This window comes from Neoarius graeffei, chromosome 27, assembly GCF_027579695.1.
Source record: "Neoarius graeffei isolate fNeoGra1 chromosome 27, fNeoGra1.pri, whole genome shotgun sequence".
NCBI lineage: Eukaryota > Metazoa > Chordata > Actinopteri > Siluriformes > Ariidae > Neoarius > Neoarius graeffei.
In genome coordinates, this window is record NC_083595.1 from 39400248 (window position 1) to 39427539 (window position 27292).

General features: G+C 41.8%; 1 protein-coding gene across 2 annotated transcripts in view; it reads left to right on the forward strand.

The window, feature by feature from the left end:
• Positions 1-27292, forward strand: part of map2k5 (mitogen-activated protein kinase kinase 5) — a 154521-nt gene that overhangs the window by 60782 nt on the left and 66447 nt on the right. Inside the window, exons 11-16 of one of the 2 annotated variants that reach the window (XM_060911120.1) lie at positions 5466-5547; positions 5706-5767; positions 6686-6734; positions 15736-15809; positions 16650-16700; positions 21821-21892. In XM_060911120.1, the coding sequence (XP_060767103.1) occupies positions 5466-5547; positions 5706-5767; positions 6686-6734; positions 15736-15809; positions 16650-16700; positions 21821-21892 (390 nt within the window). The remainder of the gene's footprint in view (positions 1-5465; positions 5548-5705; positions 5768-6685; positions 6735-15735; positions 15810-16649; positions 16701-21820; positions 21893-27292) is intronic. The other variant, XM_060911121.1, reaches the window with a different exon arrangement.

Genomic DNA, 27292 nt, shown 5'->3' on the forward strand with positions numbered 1-27292 from the left:
TGCTCTCGGACCACTCTTGTAGTTTATTTGATTGGTCGCAGAGTCCAAAGGTGCCATGTTTTAAGATGTTTAACAGTTAAGTTGAGCAAAAGTATGGAAACGGCAAGTCTAAGGAAATAATTAAGAATTATTCCACGAAATCGAGTCTTACAAGCTGATAGCGCTATAAGCCATGTACAACGAGATTGAGTGGAACAACTGTTTATTTTTTTCGCGGTCTGGTTTCCATCAAATCCTGCGCTCTGATTGGCTGCCGAGCAGGTCCGTATCCTACGATACAGACCCTGGTTATGGACCTCTGGCGACTCGCTCATTCACAACAACAAACATAGTAGAATTTTTTTGTCAACATTTATCTTAAATGTTTTTTGATAATCTGATAAATAAGATTTATTTATCAGATTATCAAAAATCTTATAAATTTTTGCCAGCATTTCTCAGGAGAATAGCATTAATTTTACAGCATGGATAGCGATAACGACAGTGTTCACAGCGAAAGCGAGTTTTACTACCCTGAGGAAGAAGAAATAAAAGAAAACATTTCAGGAGAAAGCTAAAAACCTCTAACTGCTGCCAACACCGAGCAAAAACATGGCTGAATCCTGAATGACTCAATTTTGTATAAATAGAGGAATACATAGGTGGCAAAATGTAGTTTTTTTCCTGTACACCGAGGAGGAAGCAATTTGCATTACAGCCGTGAATGAGGATTCAAAATGGCGGCTCGGCTCGGTTTTCCCTTTCGGGCGCTCTCGTTTTCTGTTAGAATTTGGAAAAGAAAAAAATAAATATATTATTTACCAGCTTAAGGTCGGTCCGTATGGTGAAATACCGTGACCTCGGCCTTGAATATTGACCTCGGCCCAGAGGCCCTTGCTCAGTATTTTCAAGACCTCGGTCACGATATTTCACGATACGGACCTCCCAGCTGGTAAATAACATACAGGTAGTCGTCGACTTACGACCTATGCGACTTACGACCGATCGACTTTACGACCGTCTGGTTATGACTGGCAAGTGTTTCCCAGCTGAGCGTATGACAGTTTCCGCCCCAGCTCCTGGCAGCGCCTCTCGCCGCGTACAACAGTTTCCGCCCCAGCTCCAGGCACATGCGCAGTCTCCCTCACGCACTCCCAGAGGGCCTCGCTCAGTACTTTCAAGAACTCGGTCACGGTATTTCACGATACGGACCTTCCAGCTGGTAAATAACATGTATATTATGTCCACATTCACTGTATTTTGAGAAACAGAGAATTTTTATTTTTTTGCAAATTTTATAAATAAAAACTTTATGCAAAACGTCCGACAGTCATTTCCGCTTAGACGGATTTCTTAAAAACCTATCAATGGCTGCACGAATTGACTTTGGTCGGGGTTTTTTTGGCAAGTGCCGTTTTGCTGTTGTGCTGAAGTACCGTACAGAATAGCTTTAGACATTTCTTTAATTCTTCCTTGGACATTTCAGTGATGCAATTTTCAAACTACGTTGAGCTTTTGAACCAGTCTAAAAAACTTCAACAAATTTTCATGCTTAAAGATGAAGAATGTCAACGGACTGGTGAAGTGACGGTAGCAATTTGTGAAAGATGCTATAATAATATATAGATTTAGGCACTGCCTAAAAGCGGAGCTCCCATCTGTTTCTGGGTGGTAGAATTTTCTTACATCATAGCCAGCCTCTTTTGTTTTATTTCTTTACCGTTATAGTTACTATACTGTTTCCTTATGTTGTACAAAACATAGACAGAAAGAGAATAGCTCTGGCCTGATGAGTAGAGTCAGGGCACGCACGCACAGGACCGAAACCATCAGAAAACAACTCGATGGGTTTCTTTTTGTATCCACTCTATGCCTGTGGGGCTCTGCTAATAATTCTTGAAAAATAAAAAAAAGATATGTTCTTACTATCGAATACTTTAATTCCATATTTTGTTGCTTTTGTATTTTTGGGTTTTGTTTTCAAGTAGAGTTTTTACTTCGTCCTTGGTTGGTTCAGCAGAACACTCTGCCATTTTGTTTTTCCTCTACTCACGGTTTATGAGCTGATAGCCTAGAAGTAGAGAAGCCAAGCAGAGTGCACGGTTGCTAATTTCCAGTGAATGTGGATAGAATAATGCTTTTTTTTTTTTCGCGGTCCGGTTTCCATCAAATCGTGCGCTCTGATTGGCTCGCGAGCCGTCCGGAATCCTACGATCCGGACCCCGGTTACGGACCTTTGGCGGCTCGCTCATTCACAACAACAAAAAACATCTCATCTCATCTCATTATCTCTAGCCGCCCCATCCTTCTACAGGGTCGCAGGCAAGCTGGAGCCCATCCCAGCTGACTACGGGCGAAAGGCGGGGTACACCCTGGACAAGTCGCCAGGTCATCACAGGGCTGACACATAGACACAGACAACCATTCACACTCACATTCACACCTACGGTCAATTTAGAGTCACCAGTTAACCTAACCTGCATGTCTTTGGACTGTGGGGGAAACCGGAGCACCCGGAGGAAACCCACGCGGACACGGGGAGAACATGCAAACTCCACACAGAAAGGCCCTCGCCGGCCCCGGGGCTCGAACCCAGGACCTTCTTGCTGTGAGGCGACAGCGCTAACCACTACACCACCGTGCCGCCCAACAAAAAACATAGTAGCAATTTTTTGTCAACATTTACTTTCGCATTTCTCAGTATAATAGCATTAATTTTACGGTATGGATTGCGATAACGACAGTGTTCACAGCGAAAGCGAGTTTTACTACCCTGATGAAGACGAAATAAAAGAAAACATTTCAGGAGAAAGCTGAGTGAGCAATTCCAGCGTTATGGACGTGACACTTGAACTCAAAATGGCAACAAATGACCCAGTGCATGTTTTATTGTCTCCCAGTATTTAAACAGGTGTTGCATATTTTAAGGCTGTACCATACTGGAGAAGTGATAGAACAAGAACAATTCCCATAGTACATCTAGGGCATGCCAGAAAATGCCAATAAAAGATGCGTTATGGATGTGACAGAAAAAGTATCACTTTTCTTGGGTGACTGTACATTTTTATCAAACTCTATGAAATCGTAAACCTAATGTCGAAATGGAGATATCCGTTTGATAGAGGGGTCCAAGGTGAATTTTAAAAAATCTTTGTTTAAAATATTTTGTATTTCATGCAGAGTTTTGGAAGGAAAAGTCAGCGTTATGGATGTGACGAAATTCTGTTACGGATGTGACGCGTCTGAAATAGACATGGCATATGTTTAGAAAATCAGCAATTTAACCACCATAACCCTTTGAAAAACTCTCTAAATATCAGCTAAAACTATCAAAGTTCTTAAATAATATTTAGGATGGCTATTGTTTTGCTGTTTTGTGGATTTTAGCATACATTTCTGTGGCTTGTGGCAATAATATAGAATTGTACATGATCAAAGTTGATTTTAGCTTGGGTTTTACATTATAAGAAAGAAAGACTGACAGTGACATATTAGGTTGGTTACAAATTGGTTCAACTTATTCACATCTGTAAAATACAGGCCTAGGTGAGATCTCTGGGAGTGGTTTTGATGTATTACATGTTGCTTTATTTTTGCATGGTGAGGTTGACATTTACATGGAATTGCAGGTTTGTTCTAATTATGGTTTCCCTTTTGGGCACTCTCATTTTCTGTTAGAATTTGGTAAAGAAAAATAAATATATTATTTATCAGCTTAAGGTCGGTCCGTATCGTGAAATACCGTGACCGAGGTCTTGAAAATACTGACCTCGGCCCAGACCTCGGTCATGGTATTTCACGATACGGACCTTCCAGCTGGTAAATAATATATATTTGGCTACATATCTCTTGCTTGCAGTAAGTGCATGAAGCTGGCAACCCACTGACATCACCAAACTATTACATTCTTCTTTTTGTGATACTTTTGAAGAAAGTTTGTACTACAGCTTCTTTCAGTTATTTGTTTTGGGGGGTTTCTTCCTTCAGTCTTGTCAGGAGGCGAAATGCATGTTTAATTCACTTAAGATCTGGCGATTGATTGAGAGCCTAAAAGCTTCCACTTTTTCCCCCTGATGAACTCGTTTGTTGAGTTAGCTGTGTGTTTTTGGTTACCTGTCTTGCTTCAAGCTGCATTCAGTTAGATTGGATGCTACCATCATGAGTTACATCATCAGTAAAGATTAGTGAGCCTGTTCCAGAAGCAGCCATGCAAGCACAAGCCATGACGCTACCTCCACTGTGTTTGACTTTATCAGCTTGTCTATATAGGCTCCTGAGCAGATCCTTTCTTTCTCCACACTTTGGCCTTTCCATCACTTTGGTAGAGGTTCATCTTTGTTCCAGAACTTTTGTGGCTTATCTCTGTATTACTTTGCGAATTCCCGTCTGGCCTTCCAATTCATACTGCTCATGAGCGGTTTGCATCTTGTGGTATGGTCTCTGTATTTCCACTCTTGAAGTCGCCTCTTCAGACGGTGGATTGTGATTGCCCTGTGGAGGTTGTTAGTGATGTCTCTGACTGTTGTCTTTGGGTTTGTGGATTTGTTTGTTTTCAGGACATTCCAAATTGTTGTATTGGCTATGCTCAGTGCTTGTGCTGTTTGGCTTTGATTGATTTTCCCTCTTTTCACAGTTTCAAAATGGCTTGCTTTTATCCCAGAGGCAGCTCTCTGGTCTTTATGTTGGTTTATACTTTTTAACAGCAGTCTTCACAGGCAAAACTCAGGGCTTAAACCAAGAGTAGACATTCACAGCTATTCATTGTTTAAACAGCTCATCTAACAGGCTAGACCAGGTCAAGGAGAAAGTCATGTGTTCTAATATTTTTGATCATTTGAGAGATTGGTGGGTTCAAACAAGTTGTTCAACACATCTAGATGCACTGTAAATATCAGGAAATAAGTTCAAATTTGGTCTCATACATATTTTGATGGCGGCACGGTGGTGTAGTGGTTAGCGCTGTCGCCTCACAGCAAGAAGGTCCGGGTTCGAGCCCCGGGTTCGAGGGCCTTTCTGTGCGGAGTTTGCATGTTCTCCCCATGTCCGCGTGGGTTTCCTCCGGGTGCTCCAGTTTCCCCCACAGTCCAAAGACATGCAGGTTAGGCTAACTGGTGACTCTAAATTGACCGTAGGTGTGAATGTGAGTGTGAATGGTTGTCTGTGTCTATGTATCAGCCCTGTGATGACCTGGCGACTTGTCCAGGGTGTACCCCACCTTTCGCCCGTAGTCAGCTGGGATAGGCTCCAGCTTGCCTGCGACCCTGTAGAACAGGATAAAGCGGCTACAGATAATGAGATGAGACATATTTTGATCTCAAACCCAAATGTCTTCAATGTACAGCAAAAACGAAAGAAATGGCCTTGCTGTTCCAATACTTGTGTATATGTTTCTCTTTCTCACGTTCTGTGATTTTAGCTTTGTACAACTGTTCAATGTCTGTTCTGTGGGGTTTCATCTTGTCTAATTCATTGTGTTTGCTTTACAGTGCGACTCGCCATATATCATAAAGTTCTACAGTGCTTTCTTTGTAGAGAACCGAATATCTATATGCACTGAGTTTATGGATGGTGAGTTTCATTTAATCAGTCGTTAGAGTGTGTGTATGTGTACATTGACGACATACGGCTCTTCAGTTGTGTATATTATTGCTTCCAGTTGAATAAATTATTATTGCCTGACTTGTGTGAATGGGCCTTATTTTAAATGTCTATGTTTTGGCGTATAGGTGGGTCGTTGGATGTTTACAGGAGGGTTCCAGAGCATGTCCTGGGCCGGATTGCTGTAGCCGTGAGTCCCTTTTATTATTATTATTTTGCTTTGTGGAACTGCTGGCCACAGATGTCTGTTGGAAACTCTCCCTAATCCTATCCGCTCCTCAGCCTCTTTCCTTGATAAACTGGTGTAATCATTAATAATACACTACCGTTCAAAAGTTTGGGGTCACCCAGACAATTTTGTGTTTTCCATGAAAAGTCACACTTTTATTTCCCACCATAAGTTGTAAAATGAATAGAAAATATAGTCGAGACATTTTTCTGGCCATTTTGAGCATTTAATCAACCCCACAAATGTGATGCTCCAGAAACTCAATCTGCTCAAAGGAAGGTCAGTTTTATAGCTTCTCTAAAGAGCTCAACTGTTTTCAGCTGTGCTAACATGATTGTACAAGGGTTTTCTAATCATCCATTAGCCTTCTGAGGCAATGAGCAAACACATTGTACCATTAGAACACTGGAGTGAGAGTTGCTGGAAATGGGCCTCTATACACCTATGGAGATATTGCACCAAAAACCAGACATTTGCAGCTAGAATAGTCATTTACCACATTAGCAATGTATAGAGTGGATTTCTGATTAGTTTAAAGTGATCATCATTGAAAAGAACAGTGCTTTTCTTTCAAAAATAAGGACATTTCAAAGTGACCCCAAACTTTTGAACGGTAGTGTATTTGCACAGCTTGAATTTGCATAAAGGAACCTGATAGGCTGTTTACACCCGGGCGTTTTTGACACAGTAACCTGCCGGTCATGTGTTCATTCTGAGTTTCAGTTTCAGTTGTTTCTTAAAATGATTTTTTTTATATATATATATATATATATATATATATATATATATATATATATATACTTTGATCAATCTAAAAAGAAACCTGTTTTATAAAGTTCATAAAATATGCTGTAATTGTGGATCTAAATGCTTGTCTAGGTGGTGAAAGGTCTGACGTATTTATGGAGTCTGAAGATTTTACACAGAGGTGAGTGAAAGCGCTTCAGCCCTACTAATAAACCAGAGATCATTTGTGTTGTCTAGTCGTAATCGGTCAGCATGTAGTTTTGAGAGCCTTGTCAAATTAATATTTTACTCTTCGGATATCTGTAAGAGTTAATGAACATTCAGTTGAAGCATATTTCATGTCTCATTATTTTCCCACTGCTTGTAAACTTTCCTGTTTTGTTTGTATCTATGTGACAAATGTAATATAGAGCAGTAATCATCTGGGTCCGGTTGTTCAAAACATGGTTATCTTTTGAACCAATGGTTAAATCACTATTTAACATTATATTAAATATAACCTGGACCGCGAGTTGGCCTAGTGGTTAGCGTGTCCGCTTCTCGATCCGGAGATCGCGAGTTCTACTCACGGTCGGGTCATACCAAAGACCATCATAAAACTGGTGCCTACTGCTGTAATATAGATGCGAGCGGGGAGTCAAACTCTCACGGTTACCAGAGGACCAGCCCCCCACTGTAACCCTAGCTCTATAATAGGCGAGAGGCCGAGGGCTACGGAAATGGAGATCGGCGCCACCCTGTGTGCCACATGGCGTGGGAAGGACTTTTTAAATATAACCTACCATTAAACTGTTTGTCAAAACTCCGTGAAAGTTAACCAAGTGGTTAACAAGAGGTTAACACACCTCCCAGCCTGTATTATCTTTTAAAGAGGAACTGAAGTCATTTTTAAACTTGCTTTATTTCTTAATTAACGTGTCATTCAATTCCGTTTTCGGCTTTAGTAACCTTATATCGTGACTCACATTGGCAACTAATTGCAATTAAATATTATACTTATCGGCCTATTCGGTTTTTAGCCATGTTGAATTTAACGAACTAAGTTTGAGACCTCTGCGAGACATCATAGGATGGAAGTAAAACATACAGTGGAAATCAAAGTGACCAACATCTGCCATCGTTGTCCAAAGACGTTGAGCTAAATTCAACATGGCTAAAAAACGATTAGGCCGATAAGTATAATATTTAATTGCAATTAGTTGCCAATACAAGTCACGATATAAGGTTACTAAAACCGAAAACGTAATTGAATAACACGTTAATTAAGAAATAAAGCAAATTTAAAAATGAACTAAGTTTGGTCCACAGCAGGCGTCACTTATCCATGCGATCTTCCGAGACTTGTGTGAGACTTCGAAACGCGAAGTGTCAGCCAGGTGTCAGTGCCGCCATTTTTAAAACTGTTTTCCAAAAGAAATATTGCACAAAAACGAGTTTAAATGACTATTACTGACTACTTTTTCAAATTTTCCTGATTGCTATCAAAACAAACAAAACTTCCGGCTTGATTACGTCAGCATTCGAAAGAGGGCACGCGCGTCTTTTGACAGTGTTGGCAGATGTTGGTCACTCTGATTTCCGCTGCACATTTTACTTCTGTCCTACAGTGTCTCGCACAGGTCTCAACGAATCTCGTTTATGGCCATCGCTTTGACACATGGATTGATATATTACATAGCTTATTTTCAAACACTCATAACTTGCTATAGCAGTGACAAAATAGCGATCAAAAATGCATTCCTACAGTGGGGCAAAAAAGTATTTAGTCAGCCGCCAATTGTGCAAGTTCTCCCACTTAAAAAGATGAGAGAGGCCTGTAATTTTCATCATAGGTACACTTCAACTATGAGAGACAGAATGGGGGGGGAAAGAATCCAGGAAATCACATTTGTAGGATTTTTTATGAATTAATTGGTAAATTCCTCGGTAAAATAAGTATTTGGTCACCTACAAACAAGCAAGATTATTGGCTCTCACAGACCTGTAACTACTTCTTTAAGAGGCTCCTCTGTCCTCCACTCGTTACCTGTATTAATGGCACCAGTTTGAACTCGTTATCAGTATGAAAGACACCTGTCCACAACCTCAAACAGCCACACTCCAAACTCCACTATGGCCAAGACCAAAGAGCTGTCAAAGGACACCAGAAACAAAATTGTAGACCTGCACCAGGCTGGGAAGACTGAATCTGCAATAGGTAAGCAGCTTGGTGTGAAGAAATCAACTGTGGGAGCAATTATTAGAAAATGGAAGACATACAAGACCACTGATAATCTCCCTCGAACTGGGGCTCCACACAAGCTCTCACCCCGTGGGGTCAAAATGATCACAAGAACGGTGAGCAAAAATCCCAGAACCACACGGGGGGACCTAGTGAATGACCTGCAGAGAGCTGGGACCAAAGTAACAAAGGCTACCATCAGTAACACACTACGCCACCAGGGACTCAAATCCTGCAGTGCCAGACGTGTCCCTCTGCTTAAGCCAGTACATGTCCAGGCCCGTCTGAAGTTTGCTAGAGACCATTTGGATGATCCAGAAGAGGATTGGGAGAATGTCATATGGTCAGATGAAACCAAAATAGAACTTTTTGGTAAAAACTCAACTTGTCGTGTTTGGAGGAGAAAGAATGCTGAGTTGCATCCAAAGAACACCATACCTACTGTGAAGCATGGGGGTGGAAACATCATGCTTTGGGGCTGTTTTTCTGCAAAGGGACCAGGACGACTGATCCGTGTAAAGGAAAGAATGAATGGGGCCATGTATCGTGAGATTTTGAGTGAAAACCTCCTTCCATCAGCAAGGGCATTGAAGATGAAACGTGGCTGGGTCTTTCAGCATGACAATGATCCCAAACACACCGCCCGGGCAACGAAGGAGTGGCTTCGTAAGAAGCATTTCAAGGTCCTGGAGTGGCCTAGCCAGTCTCCAGATCTCAACCCCATAGAAAATCTTTGGAGGGAGTGGAAAGTCCGTGTTACCCAGCGACAGCCCCAAAACATCACTGCTCTAGAGGAGATCTGCATGGAGGAATGGGCCAAAATACCAGCAACAGTGTGTGAAAACCTTGTGAAGACTTACAGAAAACATTTGACCTCTGTCATTGCCAACAAAGGGTATACAACAAAGTATTGAGACTAACTTTTGTTATTGACCAAATACTTATTTTCCACCATTATTTGCAAATAAATTCTTTAAAAATCAGACAATGTGATTTTCTGGATTTTTTTTTCTCATTTTGTCTCTCATAGTTGAAGTGTACCTATGATGAAAATTACAGGCCTCTCTCATCTTTTTAAGTGGGAGAACTTGCATAATTGGTGACTGACTAAATACTTTTTTGCCCCACTGTATATTTAATAAAATGAGAAATAAATAGAATTTTGATGGTTAAAAAATTTGCCTTCAGTTCTCCTTGAACCAGGTGGTTATGTGAACATCAAAATGACGTTCATCTTACAGGCGAATGCTGCTGGCATGTTCCCGATTGTTAACGTACGCCATCCAAAACAATTCAGACAAGGACCAAACGTGTTACCTCGATACAATGACGCAGAACTTCGACATTGGTACCGATTTGATAGAGAATCTCTCCGTTATATATTTGATTTGTTGCAAGAAGATTTGGAACACCCAACATGGAGAAGCCATGCATTGTCTGTTGAGGAGCAGGTGCTCAATGCCCTTAGATTTTATGCAAGCTGCAGTTTTTTTCCAAGTCACTGGCGATACAATGGGCATCGAGAAAGGAGCTGTTAGTCGAGTGGTTAATGAAGTGACAAATGCCCTTGTGTCCAAGTCCAGTCAGTACATTACATGGCCTCGTGACGATGTACAGGTGCGTCGGATGAAGGAAGGGTTTTACCTTTTCGGCGGTTTTCCAAACGTCCTTGGCTGTATAGATGGTACCCGCATCTTGTTGCAAAGGTGGGCGTGGCATTGTGGGATTGATTTTGACACAGTGTGATGTCATAACCAACTGGTTAGGGCTAAATCAATTGGTTTGCTCACAGTATGGTTAAATTAGCTTCAAGAAACAATTTAACAGCAGGTTAAAATTTTAGCGGATGGTTACGGGTTAACCTGCCATTAAAATAACCATGTTTTGAACAACCAGGCCCAGAATTATTAAATGCAATGCAATTACATTTTATAGCTGTTTTGCAGTTTCCAGTTATAGCATTCTAACTTAAAGGTCTGATGACACGTTTTTGACATCTTTGGCGATGTTTTATAATATAAAAAGTAATTCCCGATGATCCATATATTAATTCACGAAGGCGCCTATTTTACAAGTTATGATAAAAAACGCGGCTATTTGGGCAAATTTGACGGGGCTGCAGCACCCAGGAGACGAATGAGGAGGAGGGGCTATATGACGTCAGCGAAAGAATCTTCCTCCTCACTTACCAGTTTGTTGTTGATGCGACAGGTGTTCAGTTTGTCATTATTAGTATTATTATTATACATTATTATTTATATATATATATATATATATATATATATATATATATATATATATATATATATATATATATAGCTAGCAGCTGGATAGTACAGTGGTAATGCTCACTGACTACGACGTGGGAGATCGGGGTTCGAATCCCGGTCGGGGCAAAACATCATCCAGTAAGGGTCCTTAGGCAGGACCCCTCATGACCTCAGGAATGAGTGAAGACGTCATACCGGCTCAGACGTCGCCCGGGTCAACAAGGTCTGCGTCAGTTGCTAGGGAACCAGGGCAAACTGATGAGAAATGGGCTACTGGAACAAGACATCGATGGACGAGGACAGAAAATACGGATTTGCTGGAATGCTACTATACAAGCAATCCCAGAGAGAGGGGATACATGCAGCGAATGTGGGACCATTGGATACTTCGAAACCCACAATCAAGGCTAACAAAGAAACAGCTATTAGCCCAGTGTTCCAACATCCGTAATCGAAATCTACTATCACATCAGAGATGTCGTCATCATCATCCCCACAACCAGAGATTGGGTACCAAGCCCCAACAGCTAACAGCCTCAACACAAGAGCTGCTGACCTGAGATCGTGACCCAACTGGAAACCTGGAACCCCCGACAAATACCGAAGCTGAGTTGCCAAGTACCTTGTACATGCTGCTCTGAAGACAATCTCCACAAGAACCATCACTGAGACCAACAAGCTGATACACAGTACAGCAACAGTAATCATGGAGATGCTTGGACACAAGGTGGGCTCGGGACATAACAAACAGTATCCACCATGGAAGAGACGATTAGAGACCAAGATAAAGGCAGCACGGAGAGAAGTTAGCCAGCTAGCTGAACTACAGAAAGGGAACATGGTGAATAAAGGGGCACCCAGGAAGTACAACTCACTCTCCATACCAGAGGCACTCGAAACTGCCAAACAGCGACTAACAGCTCTGGCCACCCGGTTGAAGAGATACACCAAGGAGGGAGAGGCCAGGAGAATAAACAAGCTGTTCTCCACTGAACCAGCCAAGGTGTACTCTCAGTGGCAGGGGAACAACAACCAGTCAGACCCACCAAGTGCTAACTGCACTCCATGAACGCCTAGCAGGGATGGAACCCACCCAGACCCAAGGCAGGACAGTCCTAATCATGAAGGAACCCCAGAAGGGACCCATCCCATCCAACTACCGGCCAATTACCTGTCTCTGCACAACATGGAAGGCCCTGTCAGGCATCATTGACAGGCAAAAATGAGTAAGCATGTGGCTCAATACATGAGCGAGGCACAGAAAGGAATTGGCAGTAACACCAGAGGAGCCAAACACCAGCTACTGGTCGATAGAACAGTCGCCCAAGACTGTAAGAAGAGACAGACTAACCTGTGCACTGCCTGGATTGACTACAAGAAAGCCTACGACTCAATGCCACACACATGGATACTGGAATGTCTGGAACTGTATAAGATCAACAGGAACCTAAGGACCTTCATCCAGAACTCAATGGAAATGTGGAAGACAACCCTAGAGGCCAACTCAAAACTCATTGCCCAAGTCAACATCAAGTGCGGCATATACCAAGGAGATGCGCCATCACCACTGCTGTTCTGCATAGGCCTGAACCCCCTCAGTCAGATCATCACGAAGAGCGGCTACGGGTACCGATTCCGTAGTGGGGCAACAATCAGCCACCTGCTGTACATGGATGACATCAAGCTGTATGCCAGGAACAAACGAGAAATAGACTCGCTGATCCACACCACCCGGATCTACAGCGATGACATAGGGATGTCATTCGGATTGGACAAGTGTGGCCGGATGGTCTCAAAGAGAGGCAAGATGATCCGGACTGAGGGGATTGACCTACCAGAGGGCAACATAGGTGATATCCAAGACAGCTACAAGTACCTTGGCATCCCACAGGCTAATGGAAATCATGAAGAGGCCACAAGGAAGTCAACCACAGCCAAATACCTCCAGAGAGTAAGGCAGGTCCTGAAAAGTCAGCTGAATGGTAAGAACAAGGTCTGAGCCATCAACATGTACGCACTACCAGTCATCAGATACCCCGGTGGTATCATAAACTGGCCAAAGGAGGAGATAGAAGCCACAGATATCAAGACTAGAAAGCTCCTCACCATGCATGGAGGGTTCCACCCCAAGTCCAGCACCCTGAGACTATACACTAAGCGGAAAGAGGGAGGCCGAGGGCTAGTGAGCGTCAAGACCACGGTCCAGGATGAAACATCGAAAATCCGAGAATACATCAGAAAGATGGCCCCAAAGGATGAACTGCTAAGTGAATGTCTCAGGCAGCAGAACCCTGATGAGAGTGCAGAGGAGGAGGAGGAACAGACAACCTGGAGGGACAAACCCCTACATGGCATGTACCACCGTCAGATAGAGGAAGTGGCTCATATCAAGAAATCCTACCAGTGGCTGGATAATGCAGGACTGACAGACAGCACAGAGGCACTAATTGTGGCAGCACACGAACAGGCCATAAGCACAAGAGCCATAGAGGCCAGGATCTACCAGAGTAGATCAGACCCAAGATGCAGACTGTGCAAAGAAGCCCTTGAAACAGTCCAGCACATAATAGCAGGGTGTAAGATGCTAGCTGGATCAGTGTACATGGAGAGGCACAACCAAGTGGCTGGGATAGTATACAGGAACATCTGCAACCAGTATGGAATAGAAGTACCCAAGTCCCAATGGGCCATACCACAGAAGGTGGCTGAGAACAACAGGGCCAAGGTTCTGTGGGACTTCAGCTTCCAGACTGACAAACAGATCCTGGCTAACCAACCGGACATAGTGGTGGTGGACAAAGAGCAGAAGAGGGTGGTGGTGATAGATGTGGCGATCCCAGCTGACGCCAACATCAGGAAGAAGGAACATGAGAAACTTGAGAAGTATCAAGGGTTGAAAGAGCAGCTGGAACGGATGTGGAAGGTCAAGGGTTGCGTGGTCCCCGTGGTAGTGGGGGCACTTGGGGCAGTAACCCCCAAACTGGGAGAGTGGCTCCAGCAAATCCCAGGAACAACATCTGAAGCCTCAGTCCAGAAGAGCGCAGTCCTAGGAACATCGAAGATACTGCGCAGAACCCTCAAACTCCCAGGCCTCTGGTAGAGGACCCGAGCTTGAGGATGAAATGGATACCACCCCCCCGCCGGGGGTGAGAAGGATATATATATATATATTAGTTATTATGCCTTCGCGTTGTGTTGCCGGCTTTTGCTCCAAAACCCACAAGGATGGGGTAAGTTTATTCAAGTTTCCCAGAGATCCCGAGCTGCATGCGAAGTGGGTGAAGCAAGTTAGGCGCACTCGTGACAAGTGGGAGCCCTCACCAACATCCGTCCTGTGCTCTGAACACTTCGATTTGGATTGTTTTGACACCCTTCCCAGCTTAAAAGAATCTCTTGGGTGTGCAGTTCAGCACAAACGTGTGTTGCTACCATCAGCAGTGCCTACAGTATTCCGGAGGGGGTCTACTAGTAGCTATGCCGGATCCAGCAGTCGCCTGGATATTTTGCTTCATTCAAGGATAAAACTAAGAAGCCATAAACTAGAAGACGTGCCTGCCAATATTATCCTAAATGTATCACGGATCAGGCATAGTCGTAAGCTTATTATGTTAGCCGTTTGCATGCTCCATTAGGAACTATGTATTCAGTGTAGCATACGGCTTACATGATATAAGCAGTGTTTACACATGCAAGACAACAATACACAATATTAAAATATTGATTCCGTAACATTTTGAACAAATACGGGTTGACCTACCAATCCTTGTTATCCAACCTTGTGGTGTTCGTCAATGCTGGGCTGTCTGCCTGTCCGCTGTCCATCTCGGAGTCGGAGTCGCTCTCAGATTGGTGCACAGTAACAGGTTCAAACCTGTACGGTTGGATGCACCCGTGTTCGTCATCACTAGATTCTTCCGATCTATCCCACTCACAACACAATTCTCGACTCCCAGAAGAGGAAGAGCTAGCACTAGAGAGTTCACCGGCGTTTTCATGCGCCATTTCCATTGAGTAGAACAGCCAGTGAACCGCAGCGTGTTCTTCCGCTGACGTCACAGCATGGCCGCGAGCCACGGACCCAGTTTTCTTGCGCTGTGCAATTAAAAGTTGGATATTCGCGTCACAGCTTCTTTTCACGTAATTATAACAGAAATCTAACATGTTTGCCATGTTGTATAGTTTATTTAAGAAATTGCATAAAGTCATGTTCGTGTCATCAGCCCTTTAATGCTGGACCAATTTCAATTGTTTTGGACCTGAAGAGATGGGGAAAATAGTTCCCAGGTTAAAAAAAAAAAATCAGAGAATTTTCCTTTAATTGGCAAACTTGATGTACCCTGTTTCAGCGTAAGACTTGTAATGGAATTCTATTGCACATTATTGGAAAACGTATTACTGCTTCATCCTGAAAGATTCATATCTGGCAGGCCGCTCCGGCCCACATGAGAGTATAAGAATGCCCGCAGTCCCAGTGCAAAACCATGAAAGTGCTGCTGTCTGCATCAAATTATTTCCAGATGGAGCTTTTTTTTTTCCCACTCATTTGTTCCTGCTGTACAAGCCTTGATTTTGTATACCTTATTACTAGACATTTCAAATGACCAAATTGACTAAAACAATCTCTAAGGTTCATTATTTATCATAAAAGGTCAAATAAATTGAGTAAAAGATGGTGTCTGGCTTCTGCGCAGATGTGAAGCCTTCCAACATGCTTGTGAACACAAGAGGCCAAGTAAAACTGTGTGACTTTGGAGTCAGCACACAAGTACGTCCTGCTCTTTGGTTTGCTGTGTGTGTGTGAGAGAGAGAGAGAGAAAGAAAGAAAGCCTATTTGCAGGCACTTTCCAATCAGATATGCATTGTCCTATCAGGTGTGATCTCTTCATTCTCTTCTTTCAATGTTGCCTGTCAGTCCTGTGTTCCCATTGGGGATCAGTCTCTTCACACTCTAACCCCATCTTCATCACTCATGTGTCTCTCAGCTCTCTAATTACCACACTGACCAGGGGTGCATTTAAATTTAGTGCGAGCGTGGATGCGGTGACAATAACTGCATCTTCTAGCCGATCTCTAATACACACCGGTCTAACAATTAAACCCACACACTCCTCCTTTAATTAGTATTCATACAGCGTGCACCTGACCTATAGTTGGTGTGTGTGCGCGCGCATATGTGTATTCTTCCTATAATCATACAAAAAATGCATCAGTGTGTTAGACTTCCTTCTCTCTCTCTCGTGTTCTGTTTGTCCTTATCGTGTCCTGTTCCCATGCACCACTTTTATTTTTTTTTTCTTCATGCACCTGCAGTAGCTTAAGGCACATTTAAGACACATCTAGCATACGATTGCAAATTGTGTTGGTTGTCCTTCCTGACTTTGTCACACCGTTTGACCCACAATATCGTCTGGGTCACTACACCCACATAATATCGTAAAGCCATGATGTAGCTGTATAGAGTGGGTTCTAGATCAGCTTCCAGCTGTTACCCTTTGCCTTTAACATTCCATTATTTAAAAAAAAAAAACCACACCCACAGATCTAAGTTTTTGGCTAAGCTATTTCATCTTTGACAGAATCGTGATGTTTCTGCTCTTTTCTGCAGCTGGTAAACTCTATCGCCAAAACCTACGTCGGAACCAACGCATATATGGCGGTAAGTGAGCTCACGATGAATAACTGAGTCTTCTTTCAGTTTAATAACCTTGTAAGCAAGCAATTCATTAGAAATGATTCGCAGAGATACAGTATCATGTCAAATCGGGGAGTTTTACCCACACTGGACTTCAAACGAGCATGGGTATTCAGGGGCTTCAAAGTTTGGGAGAATAGCAGGGTACAAATAATTTACAGCAGGGTGCAAAATGGTAAAATGTCTGCCAGCGGCAGACATAATGCACGCAAAGCGTGCAGGGATAGAGAGATAGATAGAGATATGCAAGTACGAATTTTTCATGGGGCGGGATGGTTTGGAACAGGCCATCTAAAATTGGGATAACATTTACCCGGGACGGGTATTTGAGGCGGGTCGTCTAGCTTAAGCTTGATTAGCGTTGTTACGCACGCCAGTGTTTCCCACAGAAATTTTGGAGACTATGAGGGAGGCGCGGGGGTTGTTTAAAATTGAGTGGCATGTTAAATATTAAGTTATTACTGAAAAACTATTGATTAAAAAAACAGACACTGAGAAATGGTCCTATAAACAACTTTACCAATATAAAAGATTACCAGGACTACAAAAATGCAGAAAAATAGGCTTTACTTATCCAAATGCACCTGTTGGTTCAAAAGTTAAAGTGCAGAGAACCTCACAGCACAACATGAAGTTCCCTTAAAATATAATATAAATGCCTCAGCTTTCATGTAAGAAAAAAAAAACTATTAATACTAGTACTGTGTGCAGGCAGTCTCTCCTGAAGACTAAATTAAACAATAATTATAAACTAATAAAATAAATGGCTCAGGCTTCATAGAAGAAAAAAACTATTTGAACAGAATCTCACAGTATGATGCTGAAGCTGCCTAAACAATGGAAAATAAAATACCATTTTGGCAAAAATGTTGGCATCCATTAATTTCTTGTATTAAGTAAAAAAATATGTTGCCAGATAATGCTGACGTTTTACAGCCCAAAATATGTTCAAAACCCGCCAAAATGCACTTAAAACTGCCCAAATTGGGCGGGAAAACGCGCAATCTGGCAACACAGGTGGCAGTAATAGCTGCACTCGTGTCGAGGATGTAAACACAGTTGACGCGGCAACGGACATACATGACGTAGTGGATGTAATTTACGTTCACAACTTTTTTTGCTGTCAGAAATATTTAATATTAAATTTTGTGACTCGACTGACAATAGCCGGCGGCATAACAAGCCATAGCCGGCGATTTGCCGCTGGTGACCGGCTACTTTTGAGGCCACTGGGTATTTCGAGCATTCATGGTCGATAAAGAGCCGTTCTTTAAACCTGGGAAGTTTAAGGAATCTCTTTCTTCTCATCACCTTGAATCTTGCAAATTTGGATACTGTAATGGGGTTGCAGTCACCTCAGTGACGCTGAGTCACCTCATATATAAACGTTAATTTGAAAAGGTTTCAGTGATCCACAGCTTTCAAAAGGGTCACTGATGTTCAACACTGATGCTCGCGCCACACACACACACATTCCTCTCCCTCTGTTCTTTATTAGCAACCCAGCAGGGTGCGCATGTGGAATAGGGGATATGATTTGTAAATTAAATGATGTCATGTCCTCTCTCAGTTGTTCTCCCCGAGGTCTGACACACAGTGTTCAGTAATGGACTTTATGCAGGTTGCAGCTGTTCTATCTGTAATTAGGTCAATATGGCATATTAGAGTGTGAAAGGCCACTGAAGGCTCCGGATTGCAGAACTACTCGGAAATTTATACAAATCTGTCACTCAACACACAGCATGCAATGGATATACACCTTCAGTGTCCCATACATTCCCTCCTAAGAGTTGCAGTTATATCAGATTCGTCTACAGGTAGGTTCACTTTACAGATGTGTGTGTATATGTGTATATATAATCCATACAATGCACTAGGGGGGCGGCACGGTGGTGTAGTGGTTAGCGCTGTCGCCTCACAGCAAGAAGGTCCTGGGTTCGAGCCCCGGGGCCGGCAAGGGCCTTTCTGTGTGGAGTTTGCATGTTCTCCCCGTGTCCGCGTGGGTTTCCTCCGGGTGCTCCGGTTTCCCCCACAGTCCAAAGACATGCAGGTTAGGTTAACTGGTGACTCTAAATTGACCGTAGGTGTGAATGTGAGTGTGAATGGTTGTCTGTGTCTATGTGTCAGCCCTGTGATGACCTGGCGACTTGTCCAGGGTGTACCCCGCCTTTCGCCCGTAGTCAGCTGGGATAGGCTCCAGCTTGCCTGCGACCCTGTAGAAGGATAAAGCGGCTAGAGATGATGAGATGAGACTATGCACTAGGGATGCAAACAAATATAAGTACATTATTCATAATGAGCAGATAATGCGTTCTTAACACGTCCAAATACGAATCAGACAAACGCACGTGAGTAATCAGATATAAAGCTCGAGACACAAAGACCAGCTTCATTTTTCAGGTTTAGGTCATAAAAAGAACTTTCCCCAACAACCAGTTATTTTTGTTTAGTGGACCGAAAGCTACCGAATTCGAATCACGGACTTCCAATTTTATTAGGTTTTTTAAAAGGAGAACAATTAATGAATTTAGGGCGACGTGGCCTTAAATCCTGCGCTATTTTTTTTCCTGCTTCACCATGACCCAATACAAAATACTACGTCATGCGTCACGTGGTGAGCTTTCCCCGTTCATGCAAGGCATTGTGGGATACAAGTTTGAAACAGGAGAGGAAAATGAAGGACGCGAATGAAACGCGAAAGACCGACTACAGTAACGGAAAGCGAAAAGAAAAGATGTGTTGTGAAGGAAAGGAAACGCAGGACCAAACTAATAAATATCGGCGGTCAGCGAGCACCTCGGTGCAATCAGCTATTCGTTTAGCGACAGAATGATGGAACTGCCAGGGCGCGGTCAAAGGGAAACCTGTAGATGGCAGTAATGCAACACTGTGGATGCAAGCTGTCGTAAAATCCAAAAGAAGAAGAAGAAGAAGCAGGTAAATCTGCGCATGCACACACCGGACTTCCTCTGTCGGCTTGACTGTGCGAAGCGAGTGATTTCATGCACATTATTTGCGAGGGACTCTCCTAAAATTAAATAACTTCCCAGCCACAGAACGGCCTGATATTTTTTTTAGATGTTGCAGAAATAAACATACATCACAATGACAATTTCCGAGGGAACTGAATTTCACCGATTTTATGAAATTGAAAAGCTGTATTGCTTTAATATGCCATGCATTTACAATTTACACTGTTCATTCATCCATCCTTAGTAACTGCCTGGTCTAGGTTGTGGTAAAAAAATAATAATAATAATTTTTTTTTTAATTAGGCTACTCGTCTAGCCATTTAAGTTCAGCTACTAGTCTATAGTCCATTCAGTTATTTAAAGCACCATGGCCCGGATCAGGATGAATGAACGAACAGTGTAAATTAGGCTACTAGTTCATTCAAGTGAAATTAAGCTACTAATCTGTCCAGTTAAATTAGACTACTAGTCCAACTAATTATGAACTCAAGTAATGTAACGGAGATTGAGGAACTGTCAGGGCCAGAATTAGCAGCCTATTCTGACAGTGTTAAAAAATCCCAAAGACAAAACCACCTGTTTTCGGCCATGCCCACTTCTGGTTTAAATCCAAATATGGCTATTTGGAGCACTAAATAGCTTTACAAATCTTGCCATTGTCTTACACCCCATACTCTGCACAATTTGCCCTGGACTGCTACAGGAATTTAAGCAGTAAACCATTCTCCATACAGTGGTGGTGACCCCATCGTGGTCGTATCTATTACCGTGGTGCTGTATGTGTGTATCGAGTACAGTGACAACATTGGAGAGTTTAAACACCGGACATTATTGGGCCACTTTAGGTTGTTTGTCCTCCATTGATGGACAGGGCAGAGTGGGCCTGATTAACTACATAGCATTAGCAGAACAGTCACCTATATGGTTGGTGTACCGAATAAAACAACCAGTCACAAGAGATATGAGGTTAGTGTACCTAATGCACAGAAAATGTCCAGTAAATGTAATTACATTTATGTCATGTTTTAATCGGTCTATCCCGAAGGAGGTTGAATTGACAAAGTATGATCTAGGAATGTATTCCTCTGCCGCCCGAGAGATTCCGCCTGACGGATCGATCCGGGAGCAAACGGTCACTGACACAGACACAGCTGCTCAGAGATGTTTCTCAGTTTATCGGAGGACAAACACGAGCATCTATTCACATTCAAGAGTGTGTTGTGGTTACGTAATTGGATGATGATGGATGACTTGATTGACAAAGCTATCTACGTATAGCGTAAATGGGTTTGTATCACTGGTTTAGACTACACTACTGTATGAAAAGAAGAAATACACTACCGTTCAGAAGTTTGGGGTCACTTTGAAATGTCCTTATTTTTGAAAGAAAAGCACTGTTCTTTTCAATGAAGATCACTTTAAACTAATCAGAAATCCACTCTATACATTGCTAATGTGGTAAATGACTATTCTAGCTGCAAATGTCTGGTTTTTGGTGCAATATCTCCATAGGTGTATAGAGGCCCATTTCCAGCAACTCTCACTCCAGTGTTCTAATGGTACAATGTGTTTGCTCATTGCCTCAGAAGGCTAATGGATGATTAGAAAACCCTTGTACAATCATGTTAGTACAGCTGAAAACAGTTGAGCTCTTTAGAGAAGCTATAAAACTGACCTTCCTTTGAGCAGATTGAGTTTCTGGAGCATCACATTTGTGGGGTCGATTAAATGCTCAAAATGGCCAGAAAAATGTCTTGACTATATTTTCTATTCATTTTACAACTTATGGTGGGAAATAAAAGTGTGACTTTTCATGGAAAACACAAAATTGTCTGGGTGACCCCAAACTTTTGAACGGTAGTGTACATTACTGATCAACATAACCTTCATTAAGCAGAATGTAGGAGCGAAGATGAAGAAGAAGCTTCATTGTCATTGTACAAGAATACAACGAAATTCCGTTTGGCAGCATCTCTCTTATACAGTGGGGCAAAAAAGTATTTAGTCAGTCACCAATTGTCCAAGTTCTCCCACTTAAAAAGATGAGAGAGAGGCCTGTAATTTTCATCATTTTGCTCTAATTTATGATGTGCATGTGTGTGTGTTTTGCAGCCAGAGCGAATATCAGGGGAACAATATGGAATTCATTCAGATGTATGGAGTTTAGGAATCTCTTTCATGGAGGTAAAGCCTTTGGTTTTTTGGACACTATACATAGTTCACAGCACAGTTCATGCTCCCTGCCGATCTCAGAATTTGATTCAAAGAATCTTGAATTTAGATTTTTACAATTTGTGATTTTTTTCCTTAACTATGACCTCATGCTTCTTTGAAAATATAGTACTATGATATTTATCCATGTTAAAAAGCAATAGGGTTAATGCATTTCCACTGTAGTACTGTCAGAACAAGTCAGTAGTGAGTTGGATGGCACATCTTTAGTTGGATCCCAGGTAAACTTATAATATAAAGTGTGGCCAAATCTGTGTGAGAAGAACTGTGTTTTGCTTGATAAATAAAATGAGATAAAAATGACGATATTCCCTTTACATGTATTTCCTTACTTAGGATAGCGACAGGATAGAAATAAAAATATAATGCAACTTTTTTAAAGAAATTTGACAGCTCAAGTTCTTTCCATATTTTTCTGCTAAAATATTTCTTGGTCCGGTTTTACAATGATTTTCTCGAATCAGGTGGTGTGTGAGTTAAAGAAGAACTGAAGTCATTTTTAAATTTGCTTTATTTCTTAATTAACGTGTTATTCAATTACGTTTTCGGTTTTAGTAACCTTATATCGTGACTCGTATTGGCAACTAATTGCAATTAAATATTATACTTATCGGCCTATTCGGTTTTTAGCCATATTGAATTTAGTTTGTTTGGTCCACGGCAGGCGTCGCTTATCCGCGCGATCTTCACGAGACTTGTGCGAGACTTCGAAACGTGAAGTGTCAGTGCCACCATTTTGAAAACTGTTTTCCAAACGAAGTATTGCACAAAAATGAGTTTAAATGACAATTACTGCCTTTTATTTATTTATTTATTCATTTTTAAACTTTCCTGATTGCCGTCAAAACAAACAAAACTTCCGGCTTGATTACATCAGCATTCGAAAGAGGGCGCGCGCGTCTTTTGACAACGTTGGCAGATGTTGGTCACTTTGATTTCCGCTGTACGTTTTACTTCCGTCCTACGATGTCTCGCACAGGTCTCGACGAATCTCGTTTACGGCCATTGCTTTGACATATAGACTGATATATTACATAGTGTATTTCAAACACTCAATACTTGCTATAGCAGTGACAAAATAGCTGTCAAAAATGCATTCCGATATTTAATTAAATGAGATAAATATAATTTTGATGATTATAAAAAATTTGCCTTCAGTTCTCCTTTAATTTTCTATAACAGCACAGTTCCCAAATGTAACACAAATGTAAAGCATTGTTCGAACGTGCACATTCAGATGCATCATTTCTATAGTAACAGTTCACTCTTGTGTGGCAACTCCACGTAATCTGAGCCTAATGATAAACAGATTTATTTTAAACGTGTTTTATTTAACAAGGAAAAAGAAAAACATCATCTTGAATATGATGAAAGAGGAGGGCAGTGGTTAGAACTGTGGCTTCGTGGCAAGAAAGTTCAGGGTTCGAACCTCACTTCCAACTGGAGCCTTTCTATGTGGAGTTTGTGTGTTCTCCTCATGCCTGCACGGGCTTCCTCCTGGTGCTCCGGTTTCCTCTCACAGTCCAAAGAAATGCAGATTAGGTCAACTGGCTACTCTAAATTTCCCATCAGTGTGAATGTGAGTGTCAGTGGTTGTTCATCTTTCTGTTAACCCTATGATAGACTGGCAACCTATCCAGGGTGAACCCCGCCTCTCGCCCGAAGTCAGCTGGGATCAGGTCCAGCTTCCTCCACGACCCTGATGGATAAATGGTATAGATAATGAGTGGATGGATGGATGATGGAGATGTTTATTTAGTATTTATAGACGTCGTCTCAGGTGTCAGTGCTTTGTAACGGGGGGGGTTTGTTGTTTTTTGTTTTTTTTTTATCCAGCGCTCATTTTTAATTTGCTTTTTAAAAAATAACCTGGGATTATTTACTAACACTGTAGCAGCCCTTGGCATTAAGAATAACAGCAGAGAGTCTCTGACAGGTGCAGATATGTTTTATTCCTCTTGAACACGAGTATAGCATCAAACACCGAGCACCGTGAAAACTAAAGAAAGCAAAACAAAAATAATTAACGTAACATGGCTGAAAACAAATACACAGTTTTGCAAAGTAGTGTTTGCAGACTGTGCTCTGAACGTTACACATCTTCCTCCGTTCAACCAAGAGTGCAAACCTCTACAAGTGCACCATTAAAGTGCATATTCTGGACCAATTTCGTTATTTTATTTTATTTTTTTATATGAAAGTATGTCCCTTTACACACTCATCCAGAAGGGTAATTTTGCACAAGGCCGTCTGTCTACAGCAGAAAAAAATAAAATAACAAAACGCGTCTGGAAAAATCCCAATGGAGTCTGGAGCCAGATTCGTGACGTCATCTGCGGAAGCGCCAGCAGGCTGAACGAGCTTTGCACGGTTTCAGTGCACAGCCTGTGTAGACCAAGCGCTCCCATTTCTCTCTCGTTGTCCGGTCTTTTGGGAAACGATGAGTACTAATCCCATCATGATTGGTGTTGCTACACCCTCCTACGATACATCTGTTAACCATTTTAATAATTACGCGATAACGTTGAAGACATTTGCAGAAAACCACCAGGTCATTTTCTCATAAACAAACCAGCGCTGACGTAGGATTCAGAAGGAGGCGTCCCGCACGCGACGTCACGAAAATCAATGTTTGCCAGGAAATCCAAATGCCGAGTTTTTTCAGAGGCGGACCAGTTCGCCTCAAATGGCTTGATTTCAACTGAATTTTTCTGGTATTGCGCAAGGTAAAAAAAAAATTATGCAAAATGTGACAGATATTTGACCAAAGTTCAATATAAAATAGAAGTACATTGATCTTGCTCCTGAATTTACCCGTGATATGCACTTTAACCTCTGCACTCAAACTCTCGTGCTCAACCACAGTTCAACCAGTGCACCAAACACAAACAAAATACACTCAATACACAGCGCACACAAACTTTACACTGTGCAGGAGTGACATATCAGGATGATGGACTGTAAAGCTTTATAACATACCGCGTTAAACCTCTGACGGAGGTGAATATAAGCACAGCAGTGAGCATCTGTAGCATAACAAATACAGCTTCCTGGGCTGACAGCTCCGCCCAGAACACGAATAATGAGGGACAGCTCTGGCCACCACACGCACATTTTACACTCATTGAGAGCTCTGCTTTTAGGCAGCGCCTCATATATATATATATATATATATATATATATATATATATATGGGCGGCACGGTGGTGTAGTGGTTAGCGCTGTCGCCTCACAGCAAGAAGGTCCTGGGTTCGAGTCCCGGGGCCGGCGAGGGCCTTTCTGTGCGGAGTTTGCATGTTCTCCCCGTGTCCGCGTGGGTTTCCTCCGGGTGCTCCGGTTTCCCCCACAGTCCAAAGACATGCAGGTTAGGTTAACTGGTGACTCTAAATTGACCGTAGGTGTGAATGTGAGTGTGAATGGTTGTGTGTGTCTATGTGTCGGCCCTGTGATGACCTGGCGACTTGTCCAGGGTGTACCCCGCCTTTCGCCCGTAGTCAGCTGGGATAGGCTCCAGCTTGCCTGCGACCCTGTAGAAGGATAAAGCGGCTAGAGATAATGAGATGATATATATATATATATATATATATATATATATATATATATGAGTGATTCCACGCTTATGGGTACTGAAATGGGGACATGAACTTATTTTTTTTTAAAAATTCACCTAAGGGGGCGTCTTGGCTCAGGTGGCTGGGGCGCCGTGCCATAAATCCGGGGACCTGGGTTCGGTTCCGGCCCGAGGTCATTTCCCGATCCCTCCCCGTCTCTCTCTCCCAATCATTTCCTGTCCTGTCTCTACACTGTCCTATCCAATAAAGGTGAAAAAGCCCCAAAAAATATCTTTAAAAAAAAAAAATTCACCTAAAACCATTTCTTTTTTTACCATCAGGTCACAAAACATGTAATCTTTAATGAATGATATGTTAAAAGATAACTTTAATTTTCTGAGATGTAATAAAAACATATTTATATGCCAAAGTCAAGCCTGAGTTCCAAAATGATGTCTGTTACATTACTTCTGTTACGATTGTCCATCTCGCGTCTGTTACAAATTAATTACAATCTAGCTCTATACCATGTTAATCTTATTGAAAGAATGTGTATGTTTATTCTACTACACATGTTTATTAATTATATTTGCTAAAACATCACCTTCCTATGTTTCAAAAAGCCAACCAGTCTTTTTACATTTTTGTATCAGACAATGTCATTCTATTGGTGTCAAACATTATTAAAAAAAGCTGATGTAGATTGCTACATTAAAAAAAAAACCCTCACTGTTATATTCTAATATATCATTACTTTATCTATACATAATAAAATACAGTTATAAAATAATTCTACATTGTTAAAATTGAGAATCTATATGTCCACAACACTTCTGTTACGTTCTGACTTTGGCATATAAATATGTTTTTATTACATCTCAGAAAATTAAAGTTATCTTTTAACATATTCATTAAAGATTACATGTTTTGTGACCTGATGGTAAAAAAAAGAAATGGTTTTAGGTGAATTTTTAAAAATAAGTTCATGTCCCCATTTCAGTACCCATAAGCGTGGAATCACTCATATATATCCCCAAACGTTCCACAACTGTAATTTGCTACAGTGCACGAGGTGTCGTTTATTACTAAATTAAAAGTTGTAATTGTTGACGACTCACTTTGATGTGCATTTGTTATACAGAAATAATCCAGTAATCCTTTGTCGTACATCAGGTCATATCACGCCACCCTGGTGCTGATTATTTTCCTATAACAGCCCAATCCTTTTGGTGTTAATCCTGACATAGCATTGCTGCAGAACCTTTTTAAAGTGAGAAACATGATGCATTTACAGTTTGATTATTTTTCTCATCCCTATTCAAAGCATGAAGCTTATAATACAAGCACCAAACACACACTTCAGGCAGTTTACACAATAGAAACATCTGTGGTGTGTGTGTGTCAGCATGGTTAAGCTCAAGATTGTTTTGTGTGTGTGAGAGAGCATGTGTTATAATTCATTGCTGCTATGAACTTTAGTGTGTGTGTGTGTGTGTGTGTGTGTGTGTGTGTGTGTGTTAGATAGGAGATATTAATAGTCCCTGCAGGCAGCCTGTCCAAACAGATGTTGGCCTACAGCTATGCATGGATCACACTCAGAATCTCCCACTGACTGCAGTAAAGACCTATGAACGAACACATGCACGTGCGCACACACACACACAGTTCAAATCTTTTCACTCATTGTCTCCTTCTATCTTTCTTTACCACCTTTAACACTGCCGGATCCCTCACACACACTGACTGCAGATACGTATAACTATTTAAAATTCAAAACAGAAATATGGATCTGTACTGTGTG